This window comes from Mirounga leonina, unplaced genomic scaffold, assembly GCF_011800145.1.
Source record: "Mirounga leonina isolate KUSES-001 unplaced genomic scaffold, KU_Mleo_1.0 Mir_199, whole genome shotgun sequence".
Taxonomy (NCBI): Eukaryota; Metazoa; Chordata; class Mammalia; order Carnivora; family Phocidae; genus Mirounga; species Mirounga leonina.
The window spans coordinates 1,910,482-1,929,760 of NW_023270498.1; the positions used below are offsets into that span (position 1 = coordinate 1,910,482).

Genomic DNA, 19,279 nt, shown 5'->3' on the forward strand with positions numbered 1-19,279 from the left:
TGAACATAAAGCAGCAAAAAGTATATCTCCGCATCTCAGTTTTGGGAGGAAAACTTCCCCGGGGCAGCTGAGCACTGTCCGAGATCCATTCAGCGAGGGGGGCACTGAGTGTGTGCAGGGGATCCCCGGCCGTGGGCAGGGCAGGCCTGCGGGTCCGTTGAGATGCCTTCTGCTCATCCACTGGGATCCGCTTTCCCGGCTCCCGCACCTGCCCACCTCCAGCCTCCGCTGGCCTGATGTCAGCCCCCCGTCTCAGACAGACACACCTGCCACCCTGTCACCTACGTGCTAGGCGTCCCCACCAAGAAGGACCCCTCTGGGAACACGGCTGCCCTGAAGCAGGGACTGAGGCAACAACCCCACAGCTTGGCTCCGAGGAACACGTATCCTCCGTTCGGAGGGCAGAAGCACCGCCCTCGGTGGAAGCCCCCAACTCACACGCGCTGAGCAATCTGAGGGTCCCTTGAAGTTCCCAAGGCTGACGCAGGGTCACACACTGCCACCAAAATGACCCCAACTCCAAGAAACGGCTGGATGCTTTGCAAACCATACGCTCTGCAGTCTGGGCAGGACATGCTCAATATAACTCCGGGAACAGACACACAGTCTCACGCTTCTGCCTCCCCCCATCTGCCCTGCCCCTGATGACAGCTTCCAGAACAATAACAGAACAAAACACGGCCATGCCCTCTGTCCTTGGACCTGCAGTGGGAATAAAAGCCGATTACGTGCAATTATGTGTGTAAAAATCTTGTTCGGATTCTAACTCTGCACTGTGGCTTCCAACTGTTAAAGGCAGAACCTGGTCTCCAAGTAGGGCTTCACCCCAACATGACAGATCCAGAAGGCAGGTGGAGGGACAGTGGGTAGAGAGGGTCCTGGCAGGGGGATGAATGGGTGGGCAGGTGCCTGCTGGAGAGCCTAGAGCTACAGGACACGCAGCCTGTCCCCAGGGACACCCTCACTTCCCCCTCCCATCACCGCCACGGCCAAGAAGAATCACGCATGGCCGGTTACCTGGCAATACCTGGGGCAGAGCGGGGGAGGGGCGTGAGGAGGCCCACAAGCTGGGGGTGGGGCAGGCAAACACACGTGTGCACCCCAGCCCCACCCCACTCAGGCTCTTGTCCCGCTTACCAAATATTGAGTGAGACCCAGCACGCTTTCCCCATGTGGGTGGCCTCGCTGAAATGTCCCTGACGTGGCAGACGTGCCCCCACAGGCCCTGCATGGAAGCCACATGAGAAAGGGGCGCCCTTCCTATTACTGGCGGGACAGAGACCGGGTCTCCCCGCAGAGGACCCAGAAGGACCTGATGTGCGCTTCCTTCACGCAGCCGAAGCGCGTGGAAGGGAAGGCATGCAGGAATCGATGGGACGTGATGTGGTAACAACGTGTCTGCGAGAGTTTCCGGAAGGGGGACAGGGGACAAAGCCGTCACCATGCCACACGCGGGGCAGGGTCGCTCCCACTTTCCAGGTTTTTTCCAAGGCCGGTGTGTTTCTTTAATTATCAGCGTTTTTGTGTTTGATGTATGAGAGCTGAATGACTCCACCTTCATTTCCCAGCTCGACGTTAATTCCCACAAAAACCCAGGACCGCACACGCCTGCCTTCAATGGGCCAGAATCCAACCTGAGAGTCTGGGCAGTCGACATCCGAAGTGTTGCTTGCCCTTTCTCCATAGCAGATGTCCTGGCCGTCCTTTGAGAAGTCAGCGGGCCCAGTGACAGTCCCAACACCGCGCTCCAGGGAAGGATGCGGGGCCGGGCAGGAGCCCCCCGCCTGTCACGGAGCAGAGTGAGGCCTGCCGACTCATCTGCCGGATTCCAGCAGACCCTCCTTCTGCTAAGGGGTTGAAGATCCAAAGCTTGCTTGGGTTTCCAAACATGAGAACCGAACCACAGTTTCTGAGCCACCAGATGGGGAACGTGGACCACAGTGCTCCCTGGCCAGCTCCGCACACCCCGTGGCCACAGGCCTCCCGACCAGCAGCCCTCCCAGGCTGCATGCGAGGGCAACAGGACCACATGGCACTGGAAAGGTGCCGGGCATCCGAATCCTCTCCCGCCGTCTTGTCGCAGCCACTGTGGTCGCCTGGGGGCCATGTCCGAGCCGGGGGGCACTGCAGATGAGCCCTTGGCAAACGGCAGCAGAACCCAAGCCCGGGGTGCGGCGGCCCCATCTGTGCGCCCGCAGATCAGCAACGTTCTGTCTTTGGCCCGAAACTCACCGGTGGGTCAAGGCCAGGAACTTGGAGGTCAAGGTGCATGGCAAGGCTTCGTGTCACCGTGGGCTGCGCTGGAAGCTTCCCTGCCCCTCACCCCAGGGTCGAATCTGGGGCAGTCTTACTTGTCTACCACCGACCACCCAGAATCACCCTGAGTCAGGCCCCATCTGTCCTTGCTGTCGCCCCCACCCCCCTTGCAGATCCCGATGGCTCTCAGGACACCCCCGCGTCGTCTTCCCGGGCCCCCCAGCCAGGTCGCCGGTCATCCGGAGGAAAGCAGTCTCGGCACGACAACCCTTCCTGATGGGACAGGCCTCCCCTCCCCTTCCCCGGCGTCTGTTGCTCTGGCGTGGTCCCAGGGCGTGCGGCCCCCCACGCCCTCCCGCACCCCTGCCTGCAAGAGTCTCCTCCCCTGTGGCTCTCACCAAGGACAGGCTGAGTGCAGCTTCCCTCGCATACTTTCCTACTTCCCGGCCCGCACTCCAGGTCCGGCACCCGGGGCCTCCTATGGAGACTGCTCGGGGACGCAGGTGACCACAGAGAGGGCCACACCCACCCACAGCTCGCAGACATGCACACACACGTACACGTATACACACAGACGCTCACGTACACACACGGACACACAGACACATACGCACAACACATGCCTCCCCCACCGGAGGCCTGCTCGTCCTCCTCTCCCCGAGCTCCTCCCGGCGCGCAAGCCTGGCCCGCACAGGGACACGACCTCTAGGGCAGGCGGATCGTGTGCGCAATGATAGGAACGAACGTGCACAGGGGGAGGGGATCTCGGGGGTGATCTCACTGAAATGGGCCATTTTACAGGTCGGGAAAGGGAGGCTCAGGAACGAGCAGAGACCCCCCCCCCCCCGACCCTGTGGACAGGGCAGCAGGACCGCAGGTCCCCCGCCCGCGCCCACACAGAGGCCCTTGCGGCTGTCGGCACCGAGATCGCCGTCACCGGCCCCGGGGGCGGGGGGACGCTCCCAACTCGGGGAGTCCTCCCAGGGCAGTCCTCCACACGTGACGCTTGGTGACATTTGGGGATGGTGCACCCGCGCACTGCTGAGTGACATTAGGGTGACAGTGACAGAAAAGCCACCAGGGTCTAGGGCACCGCAGCCCGCCACCCCAGGTCCTCCCTGGTGTGCCCTGGGTTCATCCTGCCGCGGTGACTGTCCAACAGCGCAGGGAAAATGGGGCCCACGTGCCCTCCCACAGCCGCCTCGGGGCTCCACAGACCTTCACCGACCCCATGCCAGGCCAGCGCCTCCCCAAGCGCCGGGCTCCGGAGGAGGCGACAACACCGTTACGGGGCCCTGTGACCGGCAGCTCTGGCTCAAAGACTTCTCCCCGTGCAGAACAGGGAAGGGCACAGAGAGGTCAAGGGACTTGTTCAAGGCCACACAGCTCGCATGGAGAGGCAGGAGGTGCACCTGGGTGACCCACACTCCCCCTGGATGGGACGGTCCCGGTCACCGGGCCCAAAGGGCACGGCCCCACAGGAGCCTCGGAAGAAAGGAGACGGATTTCAAAAACACAAAAACACCAAGCAGAGTCGATCACCGTCATTTTGAATCCACGTCTGCTAATTCACCTACTCACCCAGAATTGTTATCTCTAACCCCAAATCCGCTCGTGGCATTTTGGTGGTCACTCAGTGAGGTGCGCAGAGGGGCCCCGACTCGGAGCCGTCCCATGAGCACGTTCCCAGCTCCCACACCATAAATAAGCATCCTCCAGCCTCCAGTCCTATTGCATGTCACAGGTTTTGCATTTCTGTGCTTTTTGTTGGTATTTCTGCTGTTTAAACTGACCCCCAAGGGCAGTCCTGAGGGGCTGTCCGGTGTCTAAGCAGGAGAAGGCCGTGGGTGCCTTATGGGGAAAATACGTGCATCAGAGACACTTTGCTCAACATGAGTTCAGTGCTGTCGGCCGTGGGCTCGCAGCATCAACAAGACAGATTAAATCTGGTGTCTTGAGACAGAACCACAGGTGTGATGAAGTTATCCACTGATGGGCTTACAAAAATGCTGTGACTCGAGGCTCACAAGACCCCGACCCCATATCCCCGCCGGCCCCGAGAGCAAAGGCCAATGTTTGCTAATTCGGTGTCACGGAGAATGGGGGATGGTGGTCCCACAAGGCAGGCAATGCCCCCCACTGCTCCCGGGCCAGGCCTCCCAACAGGACGCTGCAGGCCGCCTGCTGCCACCACCCACCTGCTTCGGCGGAGAAGCCTATCCCTGAGTTGCGGCACCTTAGGACAGGCTGGGAGGCGTGCTCGCACACCCAGTCCAGCAAGGCACGGGTTAATAAAGAACAAGACCAACGGGGTGGAGAAGCACAGTGGGGAGATCTGCTGACTGGTCCCTGTCCCCACTCCCCACCGCATGCATGGGGCTGCCCCGCCCGTTCCAGGGAGCAGCGCCCCAGACGGGCCAGCCCAGTGCAGGAGACGCTGACGCCTGCCCGGCACCCCGTGCCTCTAACAAGCCTCTCTCTGCTCATACTGCCCAAGCGGGACTCTGTTCTCTGCAGGCCCCATGCAGCCTGGGCACCAGCGAGGGCAGGGGTGTTTGCTGCAGGAACGAGGATTGCACCGAGGGGCTTTGGGGTCAGCAGGCTGGGACGTGAGTCCTATTTCCCCCTGCGTGATCTCAGACCCATGTCCCCGAGCCAGCCCCCCACGGCTCTCTGCTCAGGACAGGGAGCGCCCCACAGGCTACGGAGAGAGCAGCTGGCCCCCCGCCGCCCGCCAGGACCCCGGGCCCGGGAGGAGAGGCGTGACCGCCCCCCACGAGGACAGGAACTGCTGGTCCACATGCACACCAGACGCCCCTCCCCGGACACCCTGCAGGCCCCGTGACCCACGAAGTGGGCTTGGATGGTGTCCTCTCCCCGACACCTTCTGGCTTTTGTACATCTGCATGAAACCAATTTGACAAGGAGCTTTTGGTTTTCTCTCCCAAATCAGGCCCCACCGTGGGATGGTTGACAGCTTTCCTGGCGGCCAGAGAGAAGGCCCCAGTCCTTCCTCGGACCCGCGTGAGGTGGCTTCTATGATGGTACCCGGGGCCCGAGGTGTTTGTCCCATGGGCGAACATGTTAGGTGAGGCGGTCCGAGGAGCCCATAAAACCAGATGAGGATCATAGCAACCTCTACAAAACCAAAGCACCCGCTGCCCAGGGACCCAGGACAGCTGGGAGGCCACCTGGGAACAGACGCTCTGCGCTCCGCACACGATCGGGAAGCCGGGGAAGAAGGCGGAAAATGGTCCTTGGCAACATGCAGACAAGCACGAGCCGCACCACCCAAATTCCAAGCCTGCTTCTCACAGGCTCCGCTAAACTCACAGCGCTGGGAGGGGGGCTCTGGGCCCCGAAAGAAGGCAGGGTTTCTGGCATCCAAGCCGACCGCGAGCAGGCCGCCTTCTCCACCCCTCCCCTGCCCCGGGCGGCAGCTGCCAGACATACCTTCTCCACCGGCACTCAGGCTCTCGTACGAGTCCCAGCGGATGAGAGGGTCTGCGGTGTTGAAGTCCACGATCACGCCGTGGTCATTGCGCAAGTGTTCACACCCTGCGTGGGAGGAGGCGTCTGTCACAGCCCAAGCAGGCGCATGCACCAGCACCAAGACCCACATGTCTGCGCCCCCCAGGCCTGGCGCGGCCACAGGACAGGTGGTGCTCGTCTGCTGAACAAACTGGACGAGACCAGAGTCGGCTTGGCAGGAAGCAGAGGGGACATGAGCGCCCCGGCCGCTCTGGGCTCCCAGACCCATGCGCCCACCTGCCGACGCTCTGGGAAAGCTAGTGGGGCCCTGACCTCGTAAGCCTTGCCCTTAACCGTTAACTGAATCAGGGCACTGACCTCAGAGGGAAGGGGACTACTTTCCCCAGCAATGAAAGCCTGAAGGAAAACGTTCACGCATATGGACCTCGCGGTAAAAAAGAACCATTCGCCTTGACGATAAAAGGGCAGATTTCTCTTTCCGTGTATTTTTAGAGGAAAGGAGAATCTGTTTTGCACATACATATTTGCAGTCGACTGTGCTTCTAATCCTCTTCAAAAACATTCGATTCTTTGTCGGGGGAGAAGTAAACATTCAGCATGATCCCCGGACTGAAGGACAGACATCCAGGGACGGAGGGGCTGGGCCCTTCCTCGGGCAAAAGTCTAGCCATTTCTGGGGTCTTACTGATGCAACCGGGCCCTGCTGTCTCCAAGCCACCCCCACCCCCTGAAAGATAGCCTGTTATTGAAATAACTCTTATGACAATTTCCCAACATGCACAAAGGCGGGGGACTGGACGGGGCCCCCACGGGACCCACCACCCCACCGTGAGCACCGGGCCCTGGCACTCGGCAGGCTGCCTACCTTGAATCTTCTCGGGAGTGGCGGAGAAAAGCAACTCAATCTTGCCGTTATCAGGAAAACGGTCATCTGAGAAAGAAATCACACATCGGCAAGTTCAGAGAGGCAGCAGCAAAAAAGCACGGATGAACGTCATGCTTCCAACCCCGCGGGACAGCACCGTGCCCCTGCAGTGGCCAAGTTCCACCGCTTCTCCAGAATGTTCTCTGGACCGCAGCTCAGCGTTCTGGAAAACCGGTACCGAGCTGTGAGCAGGTTCGCCGTACGGGGCGTGGGGCGAACAGGGGCGGAAACGAACAAGGGCCCGCGTCCCTGTGTCCCCGCCGCTGCCGGCCGGCCCTCACCTTGGCTCGCGTTGTCCAGATCCTCCTTCCCGAACATGAGTCCGTAGCCCTGAACGGCCCCCGTGTGAAACTGCAGGCGGAAAATCACATCGCGGGTGGCCGAGCGGTACTTCTTGTGATAGCACTTGACCTGGAGTGGAGAGCGGAAGGCCGAGGGCCAGCTGTTGGGCGGGCTGGGCACAGGCTGGCCGGCCTCCCTCCCTCCGATGGACCCCAACCCTGCAGACGGGCTGCCAACGTCACTGCCGCTTTGGTGCTCCCGTGGGACCTACGCTCGGGAAGGGCACAGCCTCAGTCGTCAGACCAACGCACGTGAACTTGCTTTTGGAGGAGGAGGTCTGCAGAATGGAGTTCTGTGGCCCCGTTTTCCTAGCTTCTAAGAACGCCCCATGGAGAGGATTTTCCCTTTGTCTCAATTCTCTATGTTTCAACTTAAAACCTTTTTGTTTTCACAAGAGAAGTAGCCGGTCCTTACCGTCTGTGGTATGCCAAATGATGATGTGCGGGCTAGGATTTAAAGAGCGAGGGGGACGCAGTGGGGAGGAGGGAGAGATGGCAGGGGGACAGGGGGGTGAGGCCCCGGGATTTAACTCCCCGAGCCAGGTCATCCCACGTCCTGGATGCTCATTTGAGACCCGTCCCGGAACCACCACGGGGGAGATCTGAGCCCAGGCTGTTCCACTGCAGCCCCAGGGCTGGGGGTGCACTGGGTCCCCGGGTGCGGCTCAGGCCTCCGGGGTGATGCGCTGATGTGCAGAGTGGAAGCACCCCTTCTGGGCACGCGGCACTATTGGGGAAGGGCGGGCGGGCGGGCAGAGACCCTGTCATTTCCCACCTTTACGTGGGGGCCTTCCCTGCCCAAGGGGGAAAGTGGACGCGGGGGCCACAGGGAGGGCTCACAGGAGAGGATCCTCGCCAACCGCCCCCCACCCCCCCGGCCACAGCAGGGCAGGGGCTCCTTTCCAGGGTCCCCAGGGGCCCAAGGCCGGAAGCGGGCTGGATTCTGTTCTCAGACAAGCGGAGTGTGGGCGGCTGGTCCCTGCGCTGTGCCTGCCCAGCAGGGAGGGGAGGCTGGAGGCCGGGGGCTCTCAGAGGCCACCACGCTCATGCCAACGACTTTTCTAGGGCAAAGATGGGCTTCAGACATCTGGTGCATCAGAAAGGTCAACGAGAAGCAGCCGCTCGGGTTGGGTCCAGACCAGCGGTGCAGGAGAATGCCCCAGTGGAGGTTCTGTATGGCTGCCCAGAGAGACGCTCCCACAAAGGAAAACTCAAGCTCCAGGAGCCCCCAGGAAATGTGCCCTTTGGGCAGAGGCTGGGGTTGTTTACCTTTGCGCTATCTACAAGGAAACGGTCTGATAAATACAGGAGAAAATGTAAATAGCCAGTCTGGGGAGTGTTCGGTGTTGACAAACATGCTGGGGCTGGCTGGTGCGAACCGGGGCCCAGACTCAGGCCTGGCCTCCGGGCCAGCATCTGTAGCCAGCCGGCAAGAATTCTGGAGAAATGGGAAAACTGTTGTTTGCTTTCAGCAGCAAACGGACCTTCAGCCCCAGGGTCTCCTCCTGCAGCTGCGTGGGGTCTCTGACCTCTCAGGGGGGCCCGACCGAAGGCCAGCCTCTGGGCTTCCTTCCAGAACATGCCGTGTGTGTCTCCCCACCCTGCGAGCCCTCACCTGCGCTGACCCCGCTGACTCACGCGGACCGCAGAGGAGACACCTCCAGGGTGCGGCGGGGCCCCCAGCGCCCCCATCTCTCCAGGAGGACAGGGTGACACGCAGAGTAGGGGGGTCCGGGCTCACGCCGGTCTGGTTCTCAAAACTTCATAAATGCCGGGGGAACCCAAGCCTGAAGCTACAGTACGGGGCGCTCCATCCTGAGGGCTCCATCCAGCCCAGGCCAGCCCCTGCGGTCGCCCGGCAGGAAGGAGCGGCCCCGCCAATTGTGGGTGCTGGGGTCTGTGCACAGGGCCCCGGATGCCCCCGAGCCACTGCAGGGGCAGGCCAGCCCCCCGACCACAGCCCTCTCTCCGGGGGCCTTCCTCCCGCCCCAGTGAACAGACTCGTCCTGCAGCTGGCTCCGGAGGGACAGCTCATCCCCACCTGGCACCCCCAGGCCGGGCCCACCTTCCGCAGGGACGCGAGGGGCTCCCTCTGCGGCTCACCGTGACTCATCACAGCTGCTCCACACAGACCATGGCTCAGAGCCACGAATCCCAGCCCCTTCACATGGCTGGAAGTGGTGGTGGCCGAAGTCACCGCGCTCTGGGACAACGGAGGGTCAGGGATGGGGGTCGCCCTCCCCAGGCTGCCCGGGGCCGATCGCCCTGGGACACAGTCACCTCCCCAGGCCAAGTGTGACTCTGGTGTCCGCAGAGTCCTGGTTGTTCCAGGACAAGGGCTCAGAACGGAGGAGTGGCCGATCCCACTGACATAGAGCAGCGGCCTGGCGCGGACGCACGCTCTCCCACGGGGTGCCCGCGGGGTTCTCACAAGCATGCTGGCTGACACCCCAAGTCGCCCCACACACCTCTGTTCGGCGCACACCGAGCTGCTCTGCCCACAGATGGGCCGGTGCCCGCCGTCCCTCCAGCCCGGCCACCCATCGGGAACGCACGCCAGGTGTCTCCCGAACACACACACCCCAGGCACGACCACACACGAGCTCTGGGCAGCCACCGCCCACCCGGCAGCTCCGACCCCGAGGCGGGATCGACCCACCGTCCAGGAGCCCCCCGGGGGGTACCTGACACCCCCTGCCGAGCCGGGAACGATTCACCGCCCGAGCCAGCAGATCTGGTTAGCACCGGCGGCCAGAGGCCAGAACCGTGCTCTCCACACTCGGTGGAAAGAACCGTCGGCAGCTGCTTGGCGAGCGCGCCCCCGATGCCCCCTTTAGGTCTAACGTACGCCCACACCGTCTGCTATGCTGTCAGGGGCCGGAAGCCTCCGGAGAGGGGGCGTCGGAGGCAAGACCCCATGCGAAGGCGTGCGGGCTGCTTCCTTCAGTCTTGCTGCAACAACCCAACACCTCCGCTCGGCCTCGCCGTCTTGGCATAAAAACCCGCCCGGGCCCTCGGGGGGCACTGAGTGGTCAGCACTCAGGAGCACGGCCCACCCGGGCCTCGGGTGCCCTCGCGCGTGACGGAACGCCCGCTCAAACGAGTTCTGATCCGTCTGGCGGGTGCGCTAACAGCCCTGTCTAATCCTTGTGCCGCACGGGTGTGTTTTTACTTCAAACTCTCCAGCGACGAGAACAGCACCGTGGACCAAGGGGTCGGGGCTTGAGGACGCAGCCCCGGGAGCACCTGCGCCCAGGTCAGAGGTCAGCCCACAGGGGTCACCCTCCCCCCCGCCACCAACCCTCGTCCGTGGCAGCTCCGCCTCAAGGCCACCTCCCCCCAAATCATCCGAACTCCCGCCTGCTTAATACAAATAGCAAAGGAGGGTCCGTGCTCCCCACCAGATAAGAGAACCCCCCCTTCGAACTCCCTTTGCTGGTGGCCGTGAGGAACGCGCGTCCTCAGAGCATGAGCTACAGCCACACGCGGAGACGGAAAACTCTGAGAGCTAGCCCCCCGAGCCCAAACCCCCGCATCGGCCCGTGCCAACACTGACCACGATTTCAGAAGATGGGAATTCATGCCCAAACCCACGGAGAGGTCAGCAGGCACCAGCCACGAACGAAAAGCATAGCCACCACGGAGCTAGGGCCACGGGATGACCGAGACCCCGCCCGGGTGCGGGAGAGCGTTGGCACAGGACGCGAGAAAGGAAGTCACGGGCAGCACGGGGATGGGCACACAGAGGTCTGGAAGAACCACCTGCCAGAGGACAAGCGTCCACAGTGGGAGCGGAGGATGCTTCCAGAATGTCCCAAGCAGGAGGGCGCCGACAACGGTGCTCCGTTTGCAGCTGCTCCCTGAGCAGGCGTCCCCTCCGTTGGGAAGCTGGGTCGCGGCAGCGAGGTCACAGCCTCGCAACCACGAGGACGAAGTGTAAGCGGCCACGGGTGTGCACCGCGGAGGCAGCAAGACCAGGCACGCCGGACGGGAGAGTGTTTACAAGCCCATCAAGGCCTGGACCCCGGCCAGCTTCCCACTGCAGCTGCACCACGGCATTCCTCAGCGAGGTTACATAACGGCCCGGCTGGGCTCACGAGGGCTCTGCCCTCCTCCCCGAGGACAGCGTGTTTACTGAGCACCTGAGGCCCTGCCCTGTGGAGGGGCGGACCTGGGAGATGGGGGGGTCAGCGGTGCAGACGGAGGGCGAGGGGGCGGGCTGGCCGTGTTCAGGGGTCACACGGCAGGTGGACGCTGCCTGGGCCTCACCAGGAACAGCACCATCCACGAGGCCCTGCGTTGAGGGGACGACAAACGGAGCCCCACTGTCCCCAGCCCATCAGAGCCCACGCAACCCGATTCCCGCAAAGGGAGCCCCTGTTATCTCAGCTAACGGCTCTCAACATCGCATCCCAGGGGAGGAAAGGGGCAAATCTATCTGCGTGCACACCCAGTGAAAGGAAGGAGGGGAGCACGCAGAAGACGAGCTGCCTTCTAGAAGGATGACGACCCAAGACAGGGAGTCAGCACTGGAGCGACCCCCACCCCCCACCGCCCTTCCAGAGCAAACCCCGGAGAACCCAGAGAGAACCCTCTGCTGTTGGCAGTAAACCTACAAAAGCTCTCTCTGCTCCTTAGGATCCTTTCCAAGTCACCACTGTTGCCAAATTCCGAGAAAGGAGAATGCCTGCGGACGTGGGCCTGGATGAGCAAAGGCCCCGTAAGCTATTCTCCACACGCAGCTCCCTGGAGGTGAGGTTCGCCCGCGGGCTGACTCTGCAGAGGGGCACGCGGAGCCACCCCACAGCAGCATGTGGGGGTGGGGCAGAGCCACAGTGCCCGGGTCTCCAGCGGCTCATGGGGAGACGGGAGAAGCGGGACACAGGAAGCCAGGGCCTGCCCGCACGGGAGGAGCGGGGGTGGTTCACGCCCCTCTGGGACGCTCCGCCAACGTCGGGGAACGTTCTGCAGCATCTTCCTCCCGTGATGACCCCCGATGTGGATTTTGCGGGGGGGATCCAGAAGCCCCAGGGTTCAGAGTGGCAGCACGTGGACCCCACAGATTATGACCCGAGTGTCAGCGAGACCCTGACCGTCCTCCGGTCTTCCCTCCATGCATGAGTCACCCGCCTGTTCATCTCACCCACAACAGGGACGTAACTCTCGGGAGCAAGATCCGCGTGTGGTTCCCTTCCCTGTCCCACGGGCACATACAGCAGTGCACGCGCCCACGCGGTGACCCATCAGCACCCGAGGTGCCCGACGACCCGCGGGACTTGATGTCACTGCTCATCTTGCTGGGATAGGTTTGCTTACTGAACACGGGTGTTATGGGCTGGATCATGTCCTCCCCCACCAAATTCAAATGCTGGGGCCTAACCCCCAGGACCTCGGACGGGCCTGTATCTGGAGACAGGATTCTTACCAAGAGGTGATTAAGATCAACGAGGCCACGAGGATGGGCCCTGCTCCGCTCTGGCTGGGGTCTTGCAAGAAGAGGGGGTCAGGACACAGACACACACAGAGGGACGACCACGTGAGGACCCAGGGAGGAGACAGCCGTCTGCACGCCCAGGAGACTGCCCCCCTCCCCGCCACATCCAGATCTGGGGCGTCCAGCCTCCAGCACTGGGGAGAATGGATGTGTGCTGTTTAGGCCCCAGTCTCTAGAGCTTTGTTAAGGCAGCTGGGTGGGGGGAGATGCCGGGGTGGCTCAGATGGTTAAGCGTCTGCCTTCGGCTCAGGTCATGATCCCGGGGTCCTGGGATCGAGCCCCGCATCGGGCTCCCTGCTCTGCTAGGAGCCTGCTTCTCTCTCTCCCACGACCCCTGCTTGTGCTCTCTCTCTCTCAAATAAATAAATCTTTAAAAATAAACAAACAAAGGCTAGCTGGGAAACTAACATGAGGCTCGAGCTCCTTTCAGGTTTCTCGAGACAGATCACTGAACTGAACCCCTCGGGGAGTCGTTTCTGTGATCAGCACAAGGACACATCACTCCGTGTGATGGAAAAATACACCCCCCTGGCTATAACCCGCATCGTCCTCCTTCCATCTGATAATGTGGTGGAAAGTGCAGCGTGTACGAAAATGAATCGTAAACACAGGAAGCATAAATCAAACAATCTTCCAACCCTAAAAATACTCTGGGGTAGGAAAGCACAAAGGTGCAGGAAGGGGTGGTGGCACCGAGGTGAGCTTCTCCCGGGAAACCAGCTGGGGGATCTTCTCAGCTGGCTTTTCTAGTGGAAACAGAAACCCGCAGACGGCCCACGGGCACCGCACAAAGCGTTCACGCCGAGCCCCACAGCCACGGGACGCCTGAGTGCTGGTGCTGTCCCGTTCCACAGCCACTCACGCACAGAGGCTTCTGCCTGCACCACCCAGGGCCCCTGGAGCTGCTGTCCCCGCTCACCCGGGAGGCCGGGGCCCCAGGAGCAGGCTCACGAGGCGGCCTGTGGTGGAGATGTGGCCCACCAGGCTGCAGGCCCGTGGCCCGAGCCAGGGACTCTTGCCTCAGGCATGGGCTGGGACCGTAAGGTGGGGACTGTGGGGGCGTGCTGGGCTCGGGGGCCATGCCCACCGACACGCAGAGTGACCGGCTCTGGAGAGAATGGACAAGTCGCCGGCCCTGCACTGAGGGCCTGGCATTCTCGAGAGGAGCTCACAGGGACGCCTATAGATGAGAGATCGCAGGACAGCCAAAAGGAGGCAGCACGGACACCCCACATCTGCTGGGGGGACCCGGAGGAAGGGGACGTCGGGTCACCTGCAGAACGTGACAGATACCACAGCCTCTCTGGGGACAAAGGATCAAGGGGGCTGGCAACCCTCGGACCCCGCTCCCTGGGGAGGACACTGGGCCACCACGGAGCACTGCTGTGCTCAGATGGGTGACACCGTGTGGAGCCCGGCTCTGGGGACTCGCGGCGGCGGCCCTGGGCGGAGGACACGCGGGAGGGCGGCTGCACTTGGCAGCGGGGGTCGGGACACACTTGGTGCAGAATCTCTATCATGATGGCATGTGGGGCAGATAGCAAGCGCACACTCGGCATCTGGGGGAGCTAGGGGGTCCCAGAAACCAGCACAGTGGATGCTGGTGGGCTGGCAGACACAAGGGGGGGACCTGGGGCCCAGGCGCGCACAAGTGAGCCAGGGGCAGCTGGGACCTGCAGGGGAGACGGGGAGCGGGAGGTGTGCTGAGGGGTGAGAGCCAGGGGCCAGCAGCTCAGCCGGAGGCAGGCGAGGGGCCGGCCGGGCTCTGAGGGACGGCCAGGAGCACAGCGGGCTGCAAGCCAGAGACCGGGGGAAGAGAAGCCTCCGGCAAAGACAGGTGCATCTGCCAGGGTAGGGTCTCTGGGTGGTGGCCAGAGGCCAGGGGGACGGGAGGGAGGAGACCCAGAGAGATCTGGAAGGCCGTGCAGGCGGGAGACCCACACCAGCACAGTCTCGTCCCCTCCCCGGCTCTCTCCCCGAAGCCCCCTCCCCGTCTGTTCCATCTGTACTCCAGGCCCCGAGGTGAAGCACAGAGGGGCGAAAGGAACCCCGGACAGGCTCCCACGCTCCTGGGGTTGGCCCGCCCCAACCCGTCCTCCCACCTCCTAACGCTCGTGTCTGGCCCCCGCGAGTCCCCAGAGCAGGGTTCTCGCTGCCATTCATCCCTTGTTCCCTGTGACCGTGGGCCTGACCCCCGATGATACGGTCTGTGGGCCACGCGGCACAGAGCCTCAAGGACCCGTGAGATCCCACGGCCCGTTATCAGTCGCAGAGCCCACTCCGGACCATCCCGGCTTCCAGCCCAGCCAGGCGTCCTCGCCACGAGGACCCAGGGGCCCCACGCCTCCTTCTGCACCTCACACACCTCGTGAGCGCAAGCTGGGAACGAAATTCGAGAAGGGCCATCGGATCACCCTTTCGGACTTCCTGCCATAGCAAAGGAGGCCCGGGAAGAGCCAGATGCCACACAGAGTCCCCTCCCTGCCGTTCGACCAAATCCAATTCTAGGTAGACCTGAGAACCACGTGGGCCACATACACGCAGTGACAGGCACCTTTCCTGCAGCTCGGGGCCCAGAGGCATCCTCTGCGTCTGAACACAGCGTGGGCAACAGCATCCCAAACGCACAGGACAGCTTCCGGCTGGAGGGGCCGCGTGTCCGCAAGCTCGCTGCGTGCCCAGGGCTGGCTCCCAGCACGTGGGCGCCAAGTCCAAGGGCCTCCCGCCGCGCCCCCCCCGCCTCCCCTCCGGGACTTGCCGCCACCCAGCTCCTGAGGGCCACACCGGGCCCCCTCCAAATGCCCCCACACCACCTGCTCAGACCACAGAGCAGCTGACCTGCTCCAGACGTCTCCTCAGACCTCGAGGGGTGGGGCAGACACACAGGAAGGCGCTCAGGCTGGGGCCTGCAGGGGAGCGGGGCTTCCAGGGGGGAGGCCAAGCCCCCACCCACACTCACCAGTGGCCTCACCCCACACCAGCTCACCTAATCCCCCTCACCCCGTGGAGGTCCTCACGTAGCAGAAGGGAGGCCTCAAGCTCACGGAGGCAGAGTGACCTCTGAGGCCACCGGGACCCTGCAGGCTGCAGACCTGGTGGGCACCTGGATGCGGGGCTCAGGGCCAGTCCCCGGGGAGCACGGCCACTCCCCACGTGCTACCACTCACGCACACCTTCAGGCCGCCCGGCTTTCCACCAAGGCCAAGTTCTGGCCCCTCCACCCGCCCCGCTCCTCAGGCTCGCGCTCCTACAGGGCGACCTCCAGCGTAAGCAGTGTGGGCCCAGGACCCTGAGAAGAGCCTCAGGAACACCAGCTTTCCCACAAGAGAACCACAGGCATCCCAGCCTTCACAGTCTGGCTTCGACCTCCCAGGACAATGAATCGCCGCCAGGACGTCTGAGCGCCCCCAGCAAGCCTCTGGCGCCTCGAGGCCTGGGGACCGTCGTGCCCCCAGCCCGGTGCCTGCACCCCCTCGCAAGTCCCTTCCGCCTAAAGCCGCCCGCCTGCCCGCCTCACCCAGCATGGCCCATCCTGGGATCCGTCTCCCACAGCAGGTCCGCCGTCCCCCCCAGGCTCCTCCGGGACAAAGATGTCACCCTGTCCCTCCCTTCCTTCCTGTGCTAGGGCCCCACACAGAGACCTAGAAAGCTCAAAACATTCAAAACAGGACAGTTGCGTAAGTAAATTCCCGGTACGGAAGGAAGGAGGGAGGGGATGGGGATGGGGATGGGGAAGGGAGGGGAGGAGGAAGGAGGGTGGAAGGAGGAAGGAGGAGGGGGCCCCAGGCCACTGGACTGGCCACCCCACTGCCTCACGAAGACCCTGCAGCCACCAGCCCACAATCGGGGGGTGGGGGAGGCTCCCCCGCGCTTGAGAGTCACCTTCCACATCTCGGGGCTTTGGCCACCTCCCTGGGGTCCTCGCAACAGGGAGCACCCATCCTAGAGACGCCGCCTCCAGAAGCGGGTGCACGTCCTATCAGCATCCCCGCTAGCCTCTCGTGGCCTCTCTGGGTCCCTTGGCCTCCTTGAAAGCTGGAACACTAGACCCAGTGCACGGAGCTGTCCAGCATACAGCCAGTGCCCAGTAACAGCTCAGCCCGCTGGCCAATCATCGGGTCCTGGGAGATGCGCCCAGGGGCCACCTGGGCAGAATGCAGAGACACACCCTCCCCCCTCTCTCTCGGTCTTCTGACCAAAGGAGGAGGCTGGGAGCTGCTCTGCAGAACATCCTAGAAGAGAAAGCTTTCTCCTTGGGGGGACAGTGCAACACAGTGAGCAAATGGGCTGAAGAAATGCATCCGCCACCCTACATACACCTCAGCTCTGCCCCCCATGGCCTGAGGACACCAGCCCCTTCATCTCGAGGTCCTCAGGGACGAGGGACATGCTGTTTGTCTCAGGGGGACAGTGGGCTCCCCCACTGTGGGCTGAACACAGACAGAGGTGGGACGTCTACACCCAGACACCAACTTTCACGACCCCACTGACCCGCCTTTTGTGAGAACTCGGGATGGGCCGACCCCTGAGGAAGGATGTGACATCCAAATGTTTACGGGACATTAATAAGAATCTTCATCTACATCTTGTCACAGGTCCCCCCAGGCCCTGGAAACACTACAGGGAATTACTCCTACGCATGTGGGAAGAAGGTACAGGGGCCTCAAGGCTTCCCGTGTGCCAATTCCTCTAAATCATGTTAGATGTACAATTTTTTTCTATATTCAAGACGGAAAAAAGGGAAAAACGTATTAGCTCATCTCATCCAAGAAGCAGAACCCCCTGGAACTGAAATTATCTGGAGAAATCACCGTGGAGGCCATTCACCAAGCCATGACACACCAGCTGGATTTCACACGGGGGCCACTAAGGACTCGCGAGATCGCACGTATGGTTGGGGAACGGGGACCCTCGAAAGCGCAGGGGCCGAGCTAGGACTCGCATTTCGGAGAGCACACAGCGAGTGGCCCTCTCGATTCCTTCTGCCCCTTCTAGTAAAACGGCTTTCTCAGAAAATAAGCCAAATGCCCTACGATCAAGGCCACCTGCCACGCTTCCCACGGGCTTCACCAAGGAGGAGGGACAGGTGCACACTCACCATGATGTCCCCTTTCAGCAGCTGGGCAGGCTCGATGGCAATGTAGATCCTGCTCTGGGTTTCCGGGCCAACGTTGCTTCGGGACACACAAGAAGGTAGAGCGTGATGCAATTTCATGATTTAATGGAAAGAATCCCTTTTGAGAAAAGCGACCGCACAGCTCAAACTCGGAGAGGACACAAAATATCCCGCGTGGCTCAGGAATGCACTTCCCGGGGGTCTGTCCAGCATGCGGAGCGTGCACGTCTGTAAATAGCTGACCACATCACTGCGAAGGTGCCACCCACGTGCAGGTCCGCCGTGAGTCCAGACACATGACAACAGCTTGTTCCGACCCTACCACTCACTCACGTTCTATTAATGTCCACAAAACACTGATGCAAGCAGACAAGAAAGCAAACCAGGAAAGCCCAGAGACTCGTACAAATTCTGAGGGCACGTGTCTGCCCGTTGCCGAAAATGCGCAGGGGACAGAAAGGCACACCGTCAGGGGACTCTGGTGTGCAGGCCTCCCCTCCCTCCAGGCTCCGCGTCCACACCCCTTCCTGGAGCCAACCGTGCACCTGCCGCCCACCGGGCACCCCCCCGCCCGATGCCCCCACCCCTTCCCGTGGGACAGGCGGCTCTGAGAGGTGCATTTCCAGGGAGCACAGCACTTACTAGATCCCAGACGTGTACACGGGCTGCATGGCTTGGTAGAGCTTCAGAAAGGGCCGGCACACTGAAAGACAGAGTTGTCTGTGAGACGCAGGACCGGACGGACGGATGGCAGTTTGACAAACAGCAAGAGAGAGGCGTCCTGGGGCAAGGTGACCCCATGCTGCATCCACGCTTTGGGGAAGCAGCAATGGCGTTGGACCGCAGAGTAACGGATGGTGGGGCTCCTGGGGAAAGGTCCTGCTGCCCCTCCCTGGGCCCCCGCACACGGCGACCAGGATGCTTGGACGGGGAAGGGAGGGAAGGCAGGCCCCTAAAGCGCAGGGTCCGGACGGGCCAGCAGGTCTGGAGACACTGCTGTGTGTGGACACTCACCTCCACCCGCGTCGAAGTTGGGAGTGCCGTGCAGGATGACAAAATGCAGGAACAGTGGCGAGGCGTTCATCTTCACCGACCCCGAGAGGAGCCCGCTGAGAAACTGCACGTACCTGCAACAGACAGCGGCTCAGGGCTCCCACAGGTGCCCCCACGGCTCTGAGCCCACGTGGGCCTGCCTGCGCACGGAAGCCAGAGTCTGCTACCCCGGGGTACTGCGAGGGGACCCAGCCCCACTGCCCACAGCCAAGGGGGTCTCGACCTCCACGTCTGACCCTGGAGAGCACAGCCCGGGCACACGACCCTGCCGGGATCACTGGATACCTCCTACGGAACGTGGCCGAGCGCCCAGTGCAGAACCATGGGTCCTATGCTAGCTCTGCTCCCACACCGCAGGCAGCCCCTCTGCCCCCAACCCAGAGCCACGCAGGGTCAGGCCACGGGGCTGTCACGGTCCCCCCCAGAGCCATGCGGGGTCAGGCCACGGGGCTGTCACAGTCCTCCCCCCCAGAGCCACACAGGGTCAGGCCACAGGGCTGTCACGGTCCCCCCACCAGAGCCACACAGGGTCAGGCCATGGCTGTCACAGTCCCCCCAGAGCCACGTGGGGTCAGGCCACGGGGCTGTCACGGTCCCCCCCC

General features: G+C 62.6%; 1 protein-coding gene across 1 annotated transcript in view; it reads right to left on the bottom strand.

Annotated features, from left to right (window-relative positions):
- The window catches only part of TNS3 (tensin 3), a 173,628-nt gene that overhangs the window by 75,464 nt on the left and 78,885 nt on the right, over positions 1-19,279 (bottom strand). Inside the window, exons 11-16 of the mRNA XM_035026460.1 lie at positions 18,639-18,751; positions 18,267-18,327; positions 17,607-17,682; positions 6,955-7,084; positions 6,614-6,679; positions 5,710-5,814 (exon numbers count right to left, since the gene is read on the bottom strand). Of these exons, the coding sequence (XP_034882351.1) occupies positions 5,710-5,814; positions 6,614-6,679; positions 6,955-7,084; positions 17,607-17,682; positions 18,267-18,327; positions 18,639-18,751 (551 nt within the window). The remainder of the gene's footprint in view (positions 1-5,709; positions 5,815-6,613; positions 6,680-6,954; positions 7,085-17,606; positions 17,683-18,266; positions 18,328-18,638; positions 18,752-19,279) is intronic.